The 18,388-nt window shown below is 38.5% G+C and overlaps 2 protein-coding genes across 3 annotated transcripts in view; one reads left to right on the forward strand and one right to left on the reverse strand.

Annotated features, from left to right (window-relative positions):
- Window positions 1-5,558, reverse strand: part of cnot6l (CCR4-NOT transcription complex, subunit 6-like) — a 91,437-nt gene extending 85,879 nt beyond the window's left edge. Inside the window, exons 1-2 of the mRNA XM_046035696.1 lie at window positions 5,412-5,558; window positions 1,196-1,317 (exon numbers count right to left, since the gene is read on the reverse strand). Coding sequence (XP_045891652.1) covers window positions 1,196-1,307 — 112 coding nt within the window. The 5' untranslated portion in view covers window positions 1,308-1,317; window positions 5,412-5,558. The remainder of the gene's footprint in view (window positions 1-1,195; window positions 1,318-5,411) is intronic.
- A 116-nt stretch (window positions 5,559-5,674) lies between these two features.
- mrpl1 (mitochondrial ribosomal protein L1) lies at window positions 5,675-18,388 on the forward strand. 2 transcript variants are annotated; one of them, XM_046035697.1, is made up of 9 exons: window positions 5,675-6,142; window positions 7,424-7,550; window positions 7,760-8,027; window positions 9,596-9,679; window positions 10,802-10,873; window positions 13,268-13,379; window positions 13,526-13,626; window positions 14,255-14,336; window positions 18,228-18,388. In XM_046035697.1, the coding sequence occupies exons 1-9, from the start codon at window positions 6,112-6,114 to the stop codon at window positions 18,326-18,328; spliced, it is 978 nt and encodes a 325-aa protein (XP_045891653.1). In that variant the 5' UTR covers window positions 5,675-6,111; the 3' UTR covers window positions 18,329-18,388. The 2 variants fall into 2 exon arrangements, with proteins under 2 accessions (XP_045891653.1, XP_045891654.1); XM_046035698.1 differs by having other exon boundaries at window positions 5,788-6,142; window positions 7,442-7,550.

Genomic DNA, 18,388 nt, shown 5'->3' on the forward strand with positions numbered 1-18,388 from the left:
TTCTGTTGAAAACTGATGTCAATATTGATATTGTTTGATTTGTTGTTTGCTTTAAACCATTTCTTTTCAGGCTGGAAATTCACACAAAACAGCACTTAGACCATCATGTCACACTAAAACCAGACTAACTGAATTCAACAGAATGACCCAATATTAATAGAGGACTCTGGGGCCCATTACTGCAGTGTAATAAAGAATTTACAGAAAAAAAAGACAGCTGAATTAAACCAGATGAAAAAACAAACCATTCATTTCTAGACTGTTCTTCTGTAGCTTCGATCAGGAAGAAACCTACATCATTTCACTGACTGACCCATATTTAATAAGTATCGATAAAAGTTTAAATAAAATAAAACAGAAACCTGATGACCACCTGGTTGCATGTTATTAACTTTTAATCAGGCAGAGAAAGTTTGTTGACCATTAATACTGTTTTCAGTTTCACATTCATCCAGCTATGAACTCCTAACCCAAGAAGCCCTGTGATTCTGTCCGAAGTTGTCAAGAGACATCTGAGGGTTTGGGGTCACATCTTAATTATGAGTCCTTTAACCAACAGTATCATGTCAGGAAATGTGTCTTTTCAGCTGGGCAGATTAATTATTACTATTGACTCATTTTTATGATTAACTAACTAATTGTTTGGTATATAAAATGTCAGAAAATAACAAAAAATCTTTCCCATCTTTATTTCCCAATAAATCAGTTTCGCTTGATTATCAAAACTGTTGCAGATTAATTTTATCTTGATTAATGGCTTAATCGTTTTTAGCTCCACTTTACTAGTGCTACTTTCTGCAACGGCAGAAATGAGAAATTACAGATCAGCTTTAGTTTAGTTTGCACACAGTGAATACAGTGCAAAACACGTAGGAGACCAGTATGAGAACTGCCATACTGGTTTTTAAACACATTTTCTGACATACTGTTCTATTTTGACTCTCACCGGGATGTTGACGTAAAGTATTTTTTCAATTGTATTATTTTCATCTGGTACACTAACAGCAACAATATTTTGCTAATTTGTTAATGTTGTAATAGTGCACAGAATGTATTGTAGTGGTTTTTAATCCTGTGGCTCAGGACTCTTCTGGTTTACTTCTATTTGTTTAGGTGCAGATTTACACCTGAGCTTCAAGGCCTCAGCTGGAGTGTTTTTATGGAAGCAGACCCAGAGGGAGTTGGTTATACTGACCAGATATCTCCAGCTCGGCCCAGTAAGACTTTTTCCCATTGGCCGCATCCTCGGCTGACATGATGGTGTAACATCTGCGGGGATCTGGAGGATCATATTTTTCCTTTGGCATACCTGTTAATCTAAAAAACAAAGCAAAGAACAGAGATTTTACTTTAAATTCACACACCAAGAAACAGTCATTAGCTGAAACTGAGGTGGCAGCTACTTATCCTGCAAAAAGCAGGACGACTCTATAGACAAATAATCAAACAAATAATAAAAGAATGAATAAAACGCCATAAAAGGTGTTACAGTTCTCATAGTTAAGGCTTCCTTCTGGAGTTTTAGACCTGTAGCAGCCATATGGAGCTTTTTTTTCTATGAGTGAATACCTGTTTTGTTTATCTTGCGCATCTCACATGAGGATGCATGCAGGTGACGAGAAACACAACCCTACTGGCGGTGTCACTATTCGTGTCACTAACACGCCAGGATACGCTTCAATGTGGCAGCACAAGTAAAGAAGACAGCAGGTTAGATAACACATATGTAAACAAGGCTGGATTTTAAATACTTTCTAAAATGTTGGATTTCCAAATGTTTAATGATGAGGGAAATGCACTCAGCGTGTTTGTTAGACCTCAATGATGCACACAGTGTGTTTCGGTGGGTAACCCTGAATGTAACAACTTCGGTTTTGTTTATGAGACATCTCCACGGGGCTCCTTTAAATAAAGGAATAAAGGTAACAAGGATCAGGTAGAAATGGTAAAATAATTCTAACCATTCTAAAGCTTAATAAAAAAAGACAATTACAATTAAAAAATACAAATACAAAGACAATTAATAAATAACTTTTAAATTCATTTAAAACTAGATATAAATAAATAAAATTGTGATACTTGGTAAGTGATAAAAAATATTTTTGGATTCTGTATTAAATAATATGTTTGTTTGTTTCTAGGTAAATCTTTTTTTTTTGATCAACCTGCCAATTATTTTCTTGATTATTATACTGATAACTGATTTAGTCTGTAAAATGTAATAAAAATGTCCATCACAGTTTTCCAGAATCATAAACATCTTCAAATTGCCTATTTTGTCCAACTAACAGTCAAACCCCCAAATATATTTAATTTACAGTGACAGAGAAAAGCCTCACATTGGAGAAGTTGGAAGTTATTAATAAAGTGTTTCTGATTAGTATTCTGTCGAACAACTAATTGAACAATCAACTAATTCCTTCCTCTCCTAACTGTGGTGTGTTTTAAAATATACTGTGTGTTTTAATTTGGATCTGTGCTTTTCTCTACAGCAAATACTATTCTTTGCGAGTCATCCAGCACCAAGAAATACAACTGAGTTCTTGCATAAAAAACTGAGTTCAGATGAGTGTGAAACGGACCCATGTTTCTTCTCACACAGATCAGTAACATCCACCAACAGTGATCAGTGGCTTAGATGTCACATTTTTTTCTCCAAGCCCCCAAAATTCTACAGCCACGTGCAAAATTCTTCCCAACGTACACATCAACCACATAAATGACTGTCTGCCTTTTCAAGTGGCTGGAGGAGTTAAGCACCTCAGCAGCCTCAGACAAAGTTTACCGGCATGCGGCTGCTGGGTGGAGGTGATTTTCCACTCCAAAACCACAGAGAAAACACCTGGAGGACAGTTACGACACGCTGCAATGAAAACCGGCGTCTATATAAAGAGCTGAGGCGCTGATGTCATACGTTTAATCATCAATATGATGGTATTCAGCCCGTGATTTTAGGAATTAATTTGGACAGTGTAAGCTTAATCAAGGTAGAGAACTAATTCTGTGAGACGATCAGAAAAATAAACTTTTCATCTACACAGCAGCTGGTTGAATTTAAAAATTGATGCCAACACTTTCAATATTAACAAACAGCTGGAACTTTAGTGCTGAATCCAGACCTCCACTCCAACAGCAGAGTCTCAAATAAGAGTCACAATCAACACTCAACACATGCTGGGCATTCATCAGGTCCTATGTGATCTCAGCCCTCAATAGCTTCATGCAAAGTTCATTATTCTGAATTAATTTTGTCTGTAATCTCTGAAGAGTGCTACAAGACGCGTTTCTGGTCTGAATCGGGACTTTGGCTGACTTCTCAAACTTTTTCTTGCCAAACATTTTCAGTTTTAATAATGCATGGCTGAGTTGTTTGTTTGATATATGAGTTGATACGTTGTCTTTAATAGGACTTTCAGTGAAATCATATCATGATGAGCATCAACAGATGTTACTAATTTAAATATCTGAACTAATAATTTCAGATAGAGAATTTATTAGTCCCAATGGAAATTAAAGTGCCAATGCAGCATGACATTGTACTAATAAACCAAGCTACCAAATATAAACCAACAAACTTTGGGGCTTGTACAGTGTATAACAGTGGGACTCAGTTCAGTTCACTGAACATCAGTTTGACCATTTTACATGTAGCTTTGTACACATTTGGCTCACATTACTGGAGATTTATTCTTATTGAGATTGTGCTACAGATTTAAACCATATCGCCAAGCTTAACCAGAAAGAAAAACTACTTAAAGAGCTTCCACCTGTATATCCCAGTTGTTGAACTTTAAAGGGCAGAGGACAGAAATAAATCTGACCAAGCAAAGCATGCGCATTTTAGCCTTCAACAAGCTTTCATCTAAAGCTTTAACTAAACGGAAGCAGGTCTGGAAACTTCTTTGCAATTTTGTCTACAGCCCTATGCTTTAAAAAACAGAAACCAAAAAAAAAGGGGATGTATGTAATATTACTCTTTGGGAAAGCATGTTAAGACATTATAATAAAAGATACATTGCTGTTATTAACACACTTTGTGTAGCCTAAACATAATGAATGTATTCAAAAAGAAACATATACTGCTAAGGCGAGATAAATTTGTATAATATCTATGTTATGATATAAGACAAGCTACCACCTTAGAGTTCGATTAACGCAATCAATTAAAAGGCTTAAAAGTTCATGTTAAGTGACAAGGTGTCCTGAGTGTTCTTGCTGCATACAATGAAAAATAAATGCCTTTGGTTATCTTATCAGCTTTACTAAATTTTCCTCAGAACACCATGAGTAATGCTTGAAAGCAGTATGCACATGCGGGGAAAAAAAGTTACTCAGTCAGAGATATAAGAATTTCATATGTGGTGAACAACCCATTAGCAACCATACAATGCTGTCCTTTAGAAGCTGCAGGAAGTCTTCTCAGAAAGCACCCAGCTTGCAGCAGGAGCGGGCAGGTTATTAAAACTCCCCTGCTGTCAGTCTGCTGCCCATACAGGTCAGCTAAACATGCATGCCTCAGGGACACATATAGTACAGGTGTAATATTGCATGACCTGTTATTATCCACTAACTTCTGAACACCATGCATCACATGAGCTAAAGAAGTGTGCAAAAGGGGAAAAGAGCTGAGTGCATGATTTTATGCTTCCAGCCGCCACGAGGTTAGCTGGGGGTGAACAAGTTTGGATAAGACTTACATAACCTGTTTACAAGCGACTGGGTCACAAGTAAGCGGCAACAGCGGTTGCAGACAGATATACGGCCTGCTGGCATTGGTTCATATCATAACCATATGGAGAAAGGCACGAAACGAAAGTTGCAGCGGAGACTTTCATCACATGCCTGAGATGATGTCAACATTTCTCCTGTGGCTGTCACAGATAACCTAAATATTACAGTAATCCCTGAATCTGTTGCTTTGGAAACTGTGGAGTTATTATTTTAACAAGGCGGGAGTTTTTGTAAATGGAAACAATGTGGCGATGGCAACTCCGCAAACAGCTGAGAGGCGAGTATCCAAACATAGCTTTAATGTCAAAAGTGACAAGCACGTAACGTTACACAGACGGGCCCGTTCAGGAGAAGTTCGGCCCACCGCTCCCCAGCTGTCACACCTGACGACGAGGTAAACACGCCCTCTGGATGTGTCTACTTCTGCATTTCAAAATGTCAAAACTATTAAAATATCGTCGAAACGGAGCATGGACATGTGAACCGCCCGGCGAGCTTGAAGCACGGCGCTGGATTTGTTTGGCTAGCGGCTGCAGGGCGCACGCCGCCCGGGCTCACCGAGGCGGACTGCCGGGGAGACGGAGTTTGTGCATATGGAAGCGGATTTAGCTTACGATTTAACCCGAGACAGCCTAGACAGGGTGTCCGCAGCATAAGAGCAAAGTCGGCATTGACATTACCTTCATTCGGGGGCAGTAGAAGACGATTTATAGAGGGAATTGGTAGAGACATGCAGACACGGCTGTTGAACCCGTTTAGACCCTGAACGTCTCGGAAACAGAAGGAAGAACAACAAACGCGGCTTCCGCTCGTATCCGTCCGCACACAGCAGGCACCCCCGTAGTTTTTCTGTCATCAAGTCACGGGAAAATGTTTCTAAACCGACTTTTAACATTAAAAATGAAATAAAACACAAGACGCTGTTAAAAAAAGCCGTAGTTTAGTATACTATGAATCATGTTGTGAATAAAGCGGTTTTTTAACAAACTACAATTAAATCGCAGTTTAGTATAATATAGAGAGCTACATAGAGTGCAGAGTATCAGTTCATGTTTAATTTAAATATTTATAAGCCTCTTGAAAATTCGGCATGCCGTTATTCCAGCAACGACATTTTCTTGTTCAATCAAATTTTAGTTTAATGAATTTCTCTAGATTCTGGACATGACTAAATGGCCAAGTCAAATATTTAATAAAACAGGGGAAGATTGGTAGTATATCAAACACGTGATCAACAATCCTATATTTAAGTAGTATTCAATGTGCGTTTGAGTATTTACTAATAGGTTAGGTAATTTATAGGTTGCAGGGTTTCATTTGCCATGTGGAACTGTTCAGTGTGGCTCGTTGTTTTCTGACGGACCGGAGACATTCCCAGATATGGCAACTTGCACGCGGAGTGTGTGGAAAGGTCAGTTGTTTATTATAATTTACTTTCTTCTAACTGGCAGTCAAAAAGCAGGCGATGTGTTTGTTAAGAGAAATACATGCTAATTCTCACCGTCTTCCTGTTTGGTTTCTTGTTTCGGTTAAAGAGGCTTGTTAGTTTGCCTGCGGTTCTGCTCGCTAGCCCTCAAATACATACAGCAAACCACATAGCAAATATGTGTAATTTTAATGTCCACTTGCGTATTAATTAATTCCACAGATGGAGCAACATTATTTAAGAGTGTGTCTGCATTATTGAGATTCTCCGTTTAATTCGGCTATAATGTAATTAACAAGGAAGGTTTTAATTACGGAATTATTTTCGCTCTTTGCTGAGCGTCCTTGAACCAAAACACATCTTGGTGGGTAACGTTAGTGATGAGAAGTGCTAACGAGTTCAAAAAGTCTTAATTAAGGTAAATGAATATGTTGCTTTGTGGATCATATGTATGCCGAATCAGCTGAGTTAACGTAAATGATTCAATTAACATTTGTGCTCCTGTCTATGCTTATAAGAAAAGGCGTGTTTAACTGAAAGATTTCTGAACGCAATTTCGTGCAAAAAAACCCCCAAAGGGTGTAAGGGACTGTATACTGTTGAACACATAAGGTGAAGGACCACAGAGCAGTAACAGAGAGAGCTGTATCTTCAAATCAGTTAAACTTTGCACACTTTGCCTGCCCGGGCCTAACCACAACACTTCTATTTTCCTATTAAAACGTGAATTTGCTTTACATCCTGGTCCTGCACACAGTCAGTGACCAGACACAGATGTACAACCACACAAAAGGGAGGCAGTTTTCCCCTGCAGGTATCCCGAGATCTTTAACTAAACACAAAGGGTTAGATTTACAGACTATACGAGAATGAGGATGATATTTGATGTGCTTTTGATGGTAAAACAGAGCCTTTAATACAGGGGGAATGTTCACACAAGCTTTACATTTGCACGAGCTCGCTGTCACCTTGATAAAATAATATTGACACTGACAGTTTTTCCTCCACAAGCAGTTAGCAAATTATTCCAGTTTCATGCAAATAACATGCGGTCTGCTTCACTTTGCCAGAGATAAGCACTGATCCATACACTTTGCAGAGCGTATAAACTACTCGGTTTATGCTAAATGAAAAGGTATTTTATAATGTCAGAAAACATTTTCAAACTCTGGTTCATGTTGTGTCACACAAAGAGAGAACAGTATCTGTCTGAGTTAAATGGCAGTCATCAGCTGTACCCCGTGTCTGTTTTTGTTTGTTATGCAGCTTTTTTCCCTTTTCCAGTTTTAGCAGGATGCCAGAGGCAGCTGCTGAGAGCCGGTAGCCCCGCCTACAAAGGCGTCTCACAGACTGCACCGAGGAATCTACCTGTCAGGACTTTCGCGGCTGTTAGGTGAGTTTACAAACCTTAGGAAAACCAGCGTTAAAGATCCTCATTAACAGAGGACTTTCTGACTTTTTAGAGCTGTTTGCCAACATCATTTTGCTTCACCATCCCAACAGTTGCCTACTAGAACCAATTTGTTCATGTGAACCATAAAGACTATCGAGATCGATGACCCAAATATTTCTCAGTTTAACATCTCACTTATTGTTTGTCAGGCCACTAAAGAAAGACAAGAAAGAGGACACAGGTAAGGAGGAGAAGATACAAAAGAGGGTCATCGATGACAAAGACAGACATAAGCCTTACGGCAAGACGGCGTGGGCGCCTGTGGATGACGTGTACATTATGAGGTACTACCCCAGGACGATCTATGACCCAGCAGATGCCATTGACATGCTGAAGAAGTTTCAGGCGTTGGATTTCACTCCCCACAAGCAGCCAGTTTACATCGATCTGAGGCTAAACATGAAACTGGAGAAAAAGGTAACATCACCGCAGCTGTGTTCTTCTCTCTTTAATTAGATGGGGAAACTGCAGAGATCTGAAAAGATATGGGGGAGAGGAATGTTGGATGAAGTGCAACACAGGTCCCTGGCCAGACTCAAACAGGATTTAGCTGTGGTTAAACGGTCAGCATCTTAATTATGTTGTGTTATGCTAGAAAAGAAGTGGTTCTTAATACGTGTTGTCCAACCACGTCACAAATCAAAAGTATTTCCTGTTATGAGCTGCCACACTGGAACATGGAACGAATAGGGAGGAAACAAAATATCATTCAACTTAGCTTTCTATAGCTGAGCATTTTTGCTGCTAATATGATTCTCGCATCAAATCCTGAGTTGAGGATCCTCGCACTTGCACGTGGGCAGATTTTCTTCTTAGTAGGATGCAATTTTGTGAACATCTGCCTGTCTAAATGCAGATAAAAACTAGAGTGTGATTGATAAATTGCCCAGGCTCATATGCACTCAGTTATTATTTATTCACAGGTAGCTAAAACGAGTGCAGTCTAATACAACAGTCCTGCAGTATATCCTCCTTCCTGAAGGTGAAAATTTTCAGTTTGTGTTAAAACCGTTTTAGAGATGTCTTTATTCTGTATGGTCACTTTGGAGGATGTAAGTTGTAGTGCTGTTGAACTGTATTACATTGTACAGAGAGGTGTTTCTGTTATTTAACCTACCCTCATTGATATAAATGGGGTGGACAAAATAATAGAAACACCTGTCAGGTCAGGCTATAATTTTAATATAAGTAAATCCAGATTATAAGGCCAAGATTGAAAAATCAAACCCAAATACACCCACATTAAAAATAACAAAAGAGCTCTTCAAATTACTATGGAACACTTGGGCTATATAGCTCAATTGTCACGTCTGTATTGCTATCAATTTTGCATCTGAACATTTGGATTCAACTTCAACGTTTTTAGTCACTGCTGCATCCCAGAATTGACTGGCTGCTTTTCTTTTTTTTTTTAACCATCTAGCTGGATCCTCAGAGTAGAACAGGACATCCCAGTGACGGTTGATCACCTGCCAATGTGTCTGTTAAACGCTAATTATAGCAGTCAGACTTGGCACACTTGTTTTTATTTAGTTTTTTCCCCCCGCTGTTACGCCTCACCTTCACAAATCTGAGTGATATTTAGCGTCAGTCTTTGCAACATGAGCAGTTTTGGTTAATCGGCAACAACAGTGTAACACAAGGGACTGAAAACCTAATGAGTGAGTTTCCTCATTACAAGACTGCAGAGCTGCTTTGGTGTCCAGACAGTCCACATGAGAGAGACTTACTTACTACTTAGTCTTACACTCATCCGTCTGTCTCCACAGAACTAAGCAGAACCAATGTTCCTATGCATAATAAATTAAGAACACTCCAGTGGAAAGTGGTGGTGGAATAGATTTAATAATAGATTATCTAAGCCTGGTGTATGATTGACATCCCTCCTTTTATATAGTGTTTTCTCCCAAATCCTTTATTTGCTGGAGCATAGTCAGTGTAGATAACCAGAGTAATTTAATCGTTTTATTTTTTTCTCCTCACAGAAAAAAGTGGACCCCTTCGTCAGCACGGTGCACTTACCGCACCCCTTCAAGACACAGATGAACAAAGTTTTAGTTTTTACTGAGGTAAAAAAAAAAACAACTTTAGTTCATTTTTTAAAATCTTCCCTTTCAGCCTCACTGAATCTTAATTTAATAGGCAATTGATTGCCTCCTGTTGATGAATTGCTTTAATATTGTTGGAACATGATTCAGATGTGTAGCAGCAGAACCTTTTTAATTTGTCACGTTCGTAATGAATGGTACGGAAGCCCTAAGGCGGCCATCAATTCATATTTTTATTTTACTCCGTTTTCTCGTGATAACGGGATAATTATTTCATGATCTCGAAATAACAAACCATAACTGAATACAGGTATCGGCATGTTCACGATAATTACGTGTCAGTTTGCTGAGTCAGCATTTAGCTCACTTGGTAGAGTGTAGGACTTGCATCCCAGGGATTTAAGGTTCGACCCCCACTCTCTGCAAATTTTTTTATTCTTCTTTTGTGTTTGTTTTTTAATCATTCTCTTCAACAAAGTTGTTATCAAGAGATTCAGGGGAATCCAGTCACACATTTCCCGCCAGGAAATGTGTAGTTAAATGCCTGGGAATGATGGGTGAATGAAGTCCATAGGTTGATGAATGTGGACCAATCGCCGGGATGCGCACACTCCAGCACGTGATTGAGAGCATGTGAATCAGTCATCTTCATAACAAGATCTTTTTTTATTATTTTTTTGAAGTTGGTCTTCCATGAGGATCAAACTCACAATCTTAAGACTAAGTCATGTACCTTACCCACTGAGCTAATCAGTGACCCTAAAACCACCTTGAAATTACCATTAAGAAACATTCTTGCCAACCCCTGTGTTAAACTACTGTTTACAGCAACCTGCTGGACTGTTTTGTTATCTCGAGATCACAAGATAATTATCCCGTTATCACGGGAAAACGGAGTAAAATATGAATCGATGGCTGCTTAGGGCTTCCGTAGAATGGTCTCCTGTAGCGACTGTTTAGATCACAGAAACAGAAAAGAAAGTGGGATTTGATTAATATTCCTGTCGAGCAGCACAGGTTGTGGGTTGTAACTTGGATGCACATGTTAACGACCGTAATGACTGACACTGGTGGGGTCTGCCAGACTTTGCCACACCCAAATCAGATTTAAATGGGTAACGTTGCCTTTGTTTTTCACTGAAGGATGCTAATCAAGCTAAAGTTGCCCAGGAGAACGGAGCTGTGTTTGCTGGAGGAACAGAGCTCATACAGCCGGTGAGTTGGTTAAACAACCTCTCTGGAATACTAGTGCCGTATTAGCTTGTTACAAAAATGTTTTCCAAATCAACTAGTCCAATCTGAGTTAAAAATTAACAAAAGTAAGCATTAAAGGTTTTCTATTATACATTTGAAGACTTTTGTCTGATGCAATTCAGAACAGTAGAGAATAGACCATCAGTTTGTTTGTTTTTAAATGCAAACACTTGCTATTGTGTTTCACATTCACACAGGTAAACATACTGAAACGTCTGAGCTGTGCAGTTAAGGTTGTAATGCTTTGACTTAAACCTTGTCTACACCACACTGGCTAGTTGACACTGACAGAGTGACTGCAGCTGCTGCTTTTGTTGCATGGTCGGTATAGACCACGTAAGGCTTCATGGTGGCGATTTCTGGGGCAGTGTGTATGTTAAGGACTTTATTTTTACCTCAAGAACAATTGGTCACGCACAGTGTTGGGCAAGTGTTACTCAGAATTTGTAATATATTACTAGTTATTATTCCTTTTAAAAAAGTAATAATATTACTTAATACTGTGTGATAAAAGTAAGTAGATACGTTACTCATTATGTTACGTTACTACTGTTACTTTCCAGTGTTTCCCACAGAATGCAGCAGTGTTCATGAGAGAGAGAGAGAGAGGAGTTGCTGCACGAATATATGCACCTCAATACGGCTCCTCAATCAAATGCTATTTTAAATATGCCTAGTAAAAAAAAATAAATAAATAAAAATAAACAATTCATTATGTGGTGACGTTTATAATTATGGGAAACGCTGCTCTCACTACCCCACCCCCACATTTCTTTACATCTCCGGCTGAAAGAAAAACAAATAAAATAGGTATCCCAACTTTTGAACTACTGTTTTTCTGCACATGTAGCCTATTTATAAGAGCAGTATTCAGTACTTTTACAAAACATTATGTTAACGCCACTCTCTCCTGTCGAGTCCAAGCATCAGTTGCAGTAGCTGCCGGAGTTTCATTCTGTAAGTTTCACATTTTTGTGCTGCTTCAGCAGATGCTTCAATAAATTAAATGTAGAATTGTTTGCGATTGAAAGCTTTTTGCAGGTTGCACAGAGTTTAAAATTTCCTTTCTTCCTTTAATTTTTGGCTAACAGCCGACATGAACAACAAAGTCCGGTGCCGCGTAGCTGCTGCACGAACGTGCATTCACGTCAAGGATGGTGCATTCAGTAATGCAGTAACGCAGCCTTACTTGGATTAGTAAGTGTAATAAGATTACTGTAATTAGTTACACTGCTAGTTACTGGGAAAAGTAATAATATTACAGTAACACAGTGAAACACAAGATAAAAACACAAAGCACGAAAAGACAACTTAAATGTGAAAATATAAAATCTGTGGACACAATAATAGAAACATGTTACATCACAGTAGCTGCAATAAACTAATTTGTTGATGCTGATAGTATTTTTGTTTTTGCTTAGACTGTTTAATATCTAAACATATTTCAACTTGATGTGAGTTTTTAAGGCTATAAGTTTCTTTTGTTGTTAAATTAGGGCTGGACGATATGGCCAAAAATGTTATCACGATAAAAAGTTTCACATCTTTTGATATCGATAATTGGTTAATGGTAATGGTTAATTGTGGTTTAAACTCATCTTTATGGTCAACACTTGATGCCAAACAGTGGATCACTTCACAAATCTGAGGTAGAACATTCAAAACAATTATGATAAAATCTTTTTCAACACACATGCATGAGTAAAATTAAGTAAAAGATTTTTTTCAGTCCTTTTTCCTCAACAAAATAACCATCTTAATAAACAATTAAGTCATAATTCCTATATGATTCAAGTGAATAAAATCAAACATTTATTGAATATTTATTGTAAATTATTTGTTATATTGTTATTGAAAAAAATTATATTGCGATAATTATTATTGTTTTATTGTCCAGCCCTATGTTAAAGTAAATTTCTTTGTCTTTGAGTCACCTTCAGCTAATGGTTCACCTGCATTTATGGCAGCACCTACTGTAGATCACATTTACAAAGGAAGCTACACATGCTGCTACACAATTTGTGTTTCTGCCTTAATGAAGATCTGGCAATCGCAATTTTTATAAGTTGGCGTTGGCAACTAAAATAGGTACAAAGAAGCCAGATAGCTGCCATGTTCCCATCATTTGTTTTTTGGCTGCTGAACAGGATCGGAATTTTTTTTCAGAAAATCAAACCGGAAAGACAAATAAATTAGTTACCCATGGTGCACACCTGATAATGTGCACACGCATCAGCTTCAATCTGTCTGTCCATTCATTGTGTGCAGTTCAGGCTCTCTGTCTGTATTTGTATCTAAATGTCATGTCTCCCCGCAGGAGTCTTTAAAGTTTAACCAGATTTTATTCATTTCCAGATCTTAGATGACGAGATTTCAGCAGACTTCTATGTAGCAGTGCCAGATATCCTGCCGAAGCTCGTACCGCTGAAAAACAAATTGAGGAAGAAGTTTCCTAAGAGCAAGAGAGGTAAGCTGAGGGTCAAAACAGAATGTCACCTTAGTGTGTCTTGCCAAATTAAAACTTAACTTGCAAGGTTAACTGAACTAGATTAAATATCTAGAGTGTAAACTTAAGGCTGTCAGTGCTGATCACTTCTTTTCCCTGTCCCACAGGCTCAGTCGGCATCCACATTCCCAAGATGTTGGAGTTGTTTAAAACCGGTCATGAGTACATGGTGGAGAGCGACTGCTACGTCAGGACCCAGATAGCCATGGTATGTCTGAACAAACGGGTGCAGAGCCTAGCACTGAGTGGGATTATTACAGCTGATAGTGATATCTGAGAAAAGCTATGTGAAGGTGTGAATCTCTCTTTCAACAAGAGGAGGCCTTCAATGTCCAGGGAAGAGACCGTTTTACATTTTAAATGCTGCAAGTTAAAGTGGTCAAAGTTAAGAATTAAATCCTGATTAAAAAAGTTTGTATTCCTAACAGGAAACTGGAAAATAAAATCTGTGCTCCCTGTGGAAGACTGTGGGAAATGGGGTGTATTTAGGCATGAAAATCAGCGTTCGCATCGTTTTGTGTCCCCGTGTGTGTGCTTCTACATTTGAGCTTCCACCTGGCTACATTTTGAATTGCCAAAGATCATAAAGTCCTTTTTAAATGGCTGAAAATGATGAAAATACAACCTCACAAGTTCCATTTGGAGGCAGCACATCGTTGTTTTGTGTTGTGAAGTTGTAAAAATGGGGGAAAAAAAACAGGAGATTAACAGAAAATGTAGCTCTGAGACAAACATTTCAACAATAGAAAGAGAAAAACGAAATATTGTATAAAATACATTTTGTGTAGTTACAGTAGTAAGATTTTATCTCATACTATTTTCTCTTCCCTGCACAGCTCGACATGCCCAAAGAACACATCTTTGCCAACCTGCAAACTATCCTGGCTGATGTTTGCTCCCACCAACCAGCCAGTATGGGTATGTTCATCAAAACCAGCCAATCATCACAACACACTAGTTCAAGCACTGACTTAAAATTATTTGACAGCTGCTCTTCTTCTGTCAGCAGCAGCTGACAAACTCTATCCAACTGTTTTCACAACTCTTCAGGATATGATAGCACATAGTTGATTGATTTTTTTTTTTTTTTTTTTTTATTAGTAAAATGGTAGTTGGAAAGAAAACTCTTTCAAAATGTGTCAACTTTTATCTGCTGGCTAGGTTTGATCTCCCTCCCTGCTTCAGTTTACAGCTCTGTAGTTTGTATACTGGTAGAGACTACAGCAACCTTTTTTCCAGGCGTATTGTGTTTTTAACTTTCTTGTTTGTTTTTTTTACCTCATATTTGTAGCCCTTTCCTGTAGTTACTAGACTGTATTTATACATTAGAGCAAACTGGTGGGTGGAACTCATAGCTAGCTGTGCTTCATGTGGATCCAGAGGTGGAGAATTTAGCCCGACTAACTAACTTTGCTGGAAAGAAGGGATAAGGTTTGACTGACTTGCACAATGAAATTACTATAAACTTTACAACCATTCAAGTTAACTTGCAGGTTCCAGGTCTGGAACTTTTACCCACAAAGTTTTTTAAAAACACGTGGATTGATGCATTTAAGGGAACATGTTTTATCCCATTTATTAAATTATCTCTTTGTTGACTGTTCCAGGCATCCACTGCTTTGGTTTCCATTCATTTCTGAACACTATTAAAATCCAAAAGTGTGTAATTCATCAGTGAACATAAACTACATTCGTTTGTGTCAGAATAACGTTATTGCCATGTTTCAAATCAATCTGCATTTAGATTGCACTAATGTAACACTGGCAAAAATAATGCAAACTTTATGATCCCCGTGATGGATCACACAACAGGAGTCTACTAATTGATTTTCATAATGTACACGAATGAATGGAAAGGTAATAGCTGCCTGCAGTGGTGGGACAAATAAATGGAACTATCTGGAACTGTATTGCTTGCATTTAAAGATGATAAGAAAAATGATACATGATTTGTAGTCAAGAAAAACTAAAACCTTTTTAAAACATCGGTACGGCCCTTTAAACACTGAATGAAAATTACCCCGGAGTCGAAGTAAGAAATTCTGGCTGTTCAGTGTGTTTGAGTTAATTCTGATCTTCTGTACATTTGCTTCACTTTGCATACAATAATAAGATGCAGAGCATAATCATCAGCTAATGGACCCTCGTTAGAGGGAGAGGCTTAAATGATCTAAAATCTAATAGATTCTGAGCTTGCTAAATAAAATGTTATTAACAGTTCCCCCACTGAAGTAAACTGCAGAGCTTTCAGAAACACTGATTGCGGACGCTTTAAAACCAGTGGCCCTTTGTGCCCTTATCATATCAAGAACTCTTTACTTTCCCATTTATCTTGGATTTCTCTCTTGAGGCCCATATTGCCACTCAGGCATTTGTCTCTTCAGCAGACGACTGACCACTAATTGGTTTTCTTATTAGTTTTACAGCCATTTTTCATTGCGTTTTACAGAGACTGTTGAAGGCTGTTTACACACTGAGTTCATTTGTGAGCGTTTACTGCTGTTTTGTTGTGGGTTTCACTTGAATGCTCCTCATCAACAAAGTGAAGTGGCGTGTAACTTTGTTTCAATGAAATTGGTGCCCATTTTGCTGTACGCAGGAAAATTGTGTAGACCTATGTACTGTATGGGTGGGCAGAACCACGTGCTCATGGCTGAATGGGGCAAGACTTCTTCTAAGGGTCGCTAAGTTGTTACAGTTAAGTGCCAATGTTTCCAACAGCAATTGTCGTAGGAAAAAAAATTCCATCAAGGCTTGAACATTGTATGAGTGTCACTAATAACTTTGTCATAACATGCACACTTTCTCTTCATGTAGAGGTACAGATTATGTTCCAACCATACACATCCATCCACACTTTGTATTAAGTCTCCTCGTACAGGTTGACGTCAGTACAGTTGCTTGCATCACGATCATATGATCACTCATGTTTGGATATTCATATTGCCAAATTTTTATCCAAATGGCTCTCAGATTTAAACTGAACCTTGTGTGTGAAAGCATACTAACACTGTATGTGGTACATTGTATTCTCCTGGCGCCTGTGAAAACAGACATTTTTTAGGCTTTAATGTGAAATGCAGCACAAACAGCAAAAAACGTGAACACATTCATATCAAAAGAACGTTAAAATCAAGGGCAACAGGACATGTTTGAAGGTACTAAAAGACGTTTCGTACCTCATCCACTCAGTTCAGAACTGAAGTCTCTTGGATGAGGGACGAAATGTCTTCCAGTACCTTCAAACATGTCCAGTTGCCCTTGATTTTACCCTTCTTTGGATTACTATGACCTGGATGACATGAGAACCTTCACAGACATCGATACATTCATGGTGATAATCTTATCTATATGTATTCTTCTGCCCGATAAAAGATCTGCTTGCAAATCACAATTTTTTTTCTGTGTACCCTGGGATTTTATGAGCCTAAATATAAATCAAAATTAGAAAGCACTTGGAGAGCGTGAAACTCCACCAAGGCTGAACATTCTCCGGTTGTTTTTATATTGATAACAGAGATGCAATAGAGAATTTTTTTTTTTTTTTTTTTATTATTTAAGTTCCAAAATCTCCCAAGGTTAAAAACCCTTCAGAAATGAGTCAAAAACCAATCGCCTCTTTCTTGACCTATGGCCTAAAGTCCACCAACTTTCATTAAAAAAAAATTGTTTTTGAGATGTCATGCTGATTATCAAACAAATCAGCAGAACCAAACAGAAAACTTCCTAGACAGATGTCTGAACTTTTTCACTTTGCTTTAGAGCAAAGGGAACCAGCAGCAGGTCTGTGACTGCACCCGCAGCAGATGTTTTTATTTAAAGTGCTCACTATAAACCTTTTGTGCAGTTTTGTCCTGAATGATCACTGTGGGACTAACCCTGGAAGTGTTAATGCTCTGCTGAACCCGCCCGGCTACAGAAAGCATCCTCAGTGCTACAGTAGCGGAGCGGAAACAACTCTCTCAGTGCCTCATTCCAGTTCTGTAATTTTCATCACCGAGCAGCTTTCGGCGATGAAGGCAGTGCGTCGGGCCGAGCCACCTGGGCTTTTCTGAACTCTGTCAGCAAAGAGTCTTTGAGTTTATGCCAGCAAACATTATGCAGCAGTTCAACTCTCTTACAAGAGGCGCACAAGGACTCTGGGCAGAATTTAATTTCCTCTGCACCCAGAAGTCAAGGATCAGAAGATGTGAATATACTTATAGTTAACTTGAATTAGCCGCGTCAGTAGCTGAAGGTTTTTCCCTTCATGTCTTTTAAAGAGTCATTTGGACCAAAGCGTTTGGCCACTGCGTGGGCAGAAACAAGAAGAAACTTCACAGATAAATGCTTAAAACTCAGAAAAGAATGTGGAAATGCAACCAGTGGGTGGGGGAAAGGAAAAACCCCAAGGGGCTTACGGAAATTATTCATGACAAAAGCACAACCATATGCTGATAAATAAAGACCTTACTGCAGAAAATAATGCTGAAATAACTATTCATAAGTAAGTTAAAAGTAAATTCATGAGAGAAATAAAAGACTGCAGGGAATTCATATATCAACAATAAAAGCGAGACAGAGGATGTGTGAGAGAGATTGAAGGCAGCTGTTTTAGCATAATCTCCCACAAACACAACACTCTGGCTGTTTTAAGTTCTAAATAACTTCCCGCAACATATATGGTCTTGTTCTTGTATAAAACTGCTCCATGTCAGGTGTAGAAAAGTTTATCAGGTCTAGTATTAGAAGTTAGGTATTGTTCATTAAAACAAGCTCTTAATGATGACTCGCTTTAAACCTTTTCTCTCCTCGTCTTCCTCCCCTCAGGACCTTTCATCGAGCGGGCGATCATCGCCAGTCACACCAGTGAAGCTCTGTGGTTCAAGAGCGAAGACTTTTTACCAAAACCAGCAGAGGTGAAGGACTGACCTGTCTGTCTCAGATTGTAAATATTCACTGTATTGAATAAAGTATTTGTTCTGACTTTG

Source organism: Micropterus dolomieu, linkage group LG21 (assembly GCF_021292245.1).
Source record: "Micropterus dolomieu isolate WLL.071019.BEF.003 ecotype Adirondacks linkage group LG21, ASM2129224v1, whole genome shotgun sequence".
NCBI classification, from domain to species: domain Eukaryota; kingdom Metazoa; phylum Chordata; class Actinopteri; order Centrarchiformes; family Centrarchidae; genus Micropterus; species Micropterus dolomieu.

Coding starts and splice junctions, on each gene's coding strand:
- mrpl1 (XM_046035697.1), top strand. CDS start 6,112: ATGGCAACTTGCACGCGGAGTGTGTGGAAAG. Junction 13,380..13,525: donor GTTTCCTAAGAGCAAGAGAG/GTAAGCTGAGGG, acceptor CCTGTCCCACAG/GCTCAGTCGGCATCCACATT. Junction 14,337..18,227: donor CCACCAACCAGCCAGTATGG/GTATGTTCATCA, acceptor TCCTCCCCTCAG/GACCTTTCATCGAGCGGGCG.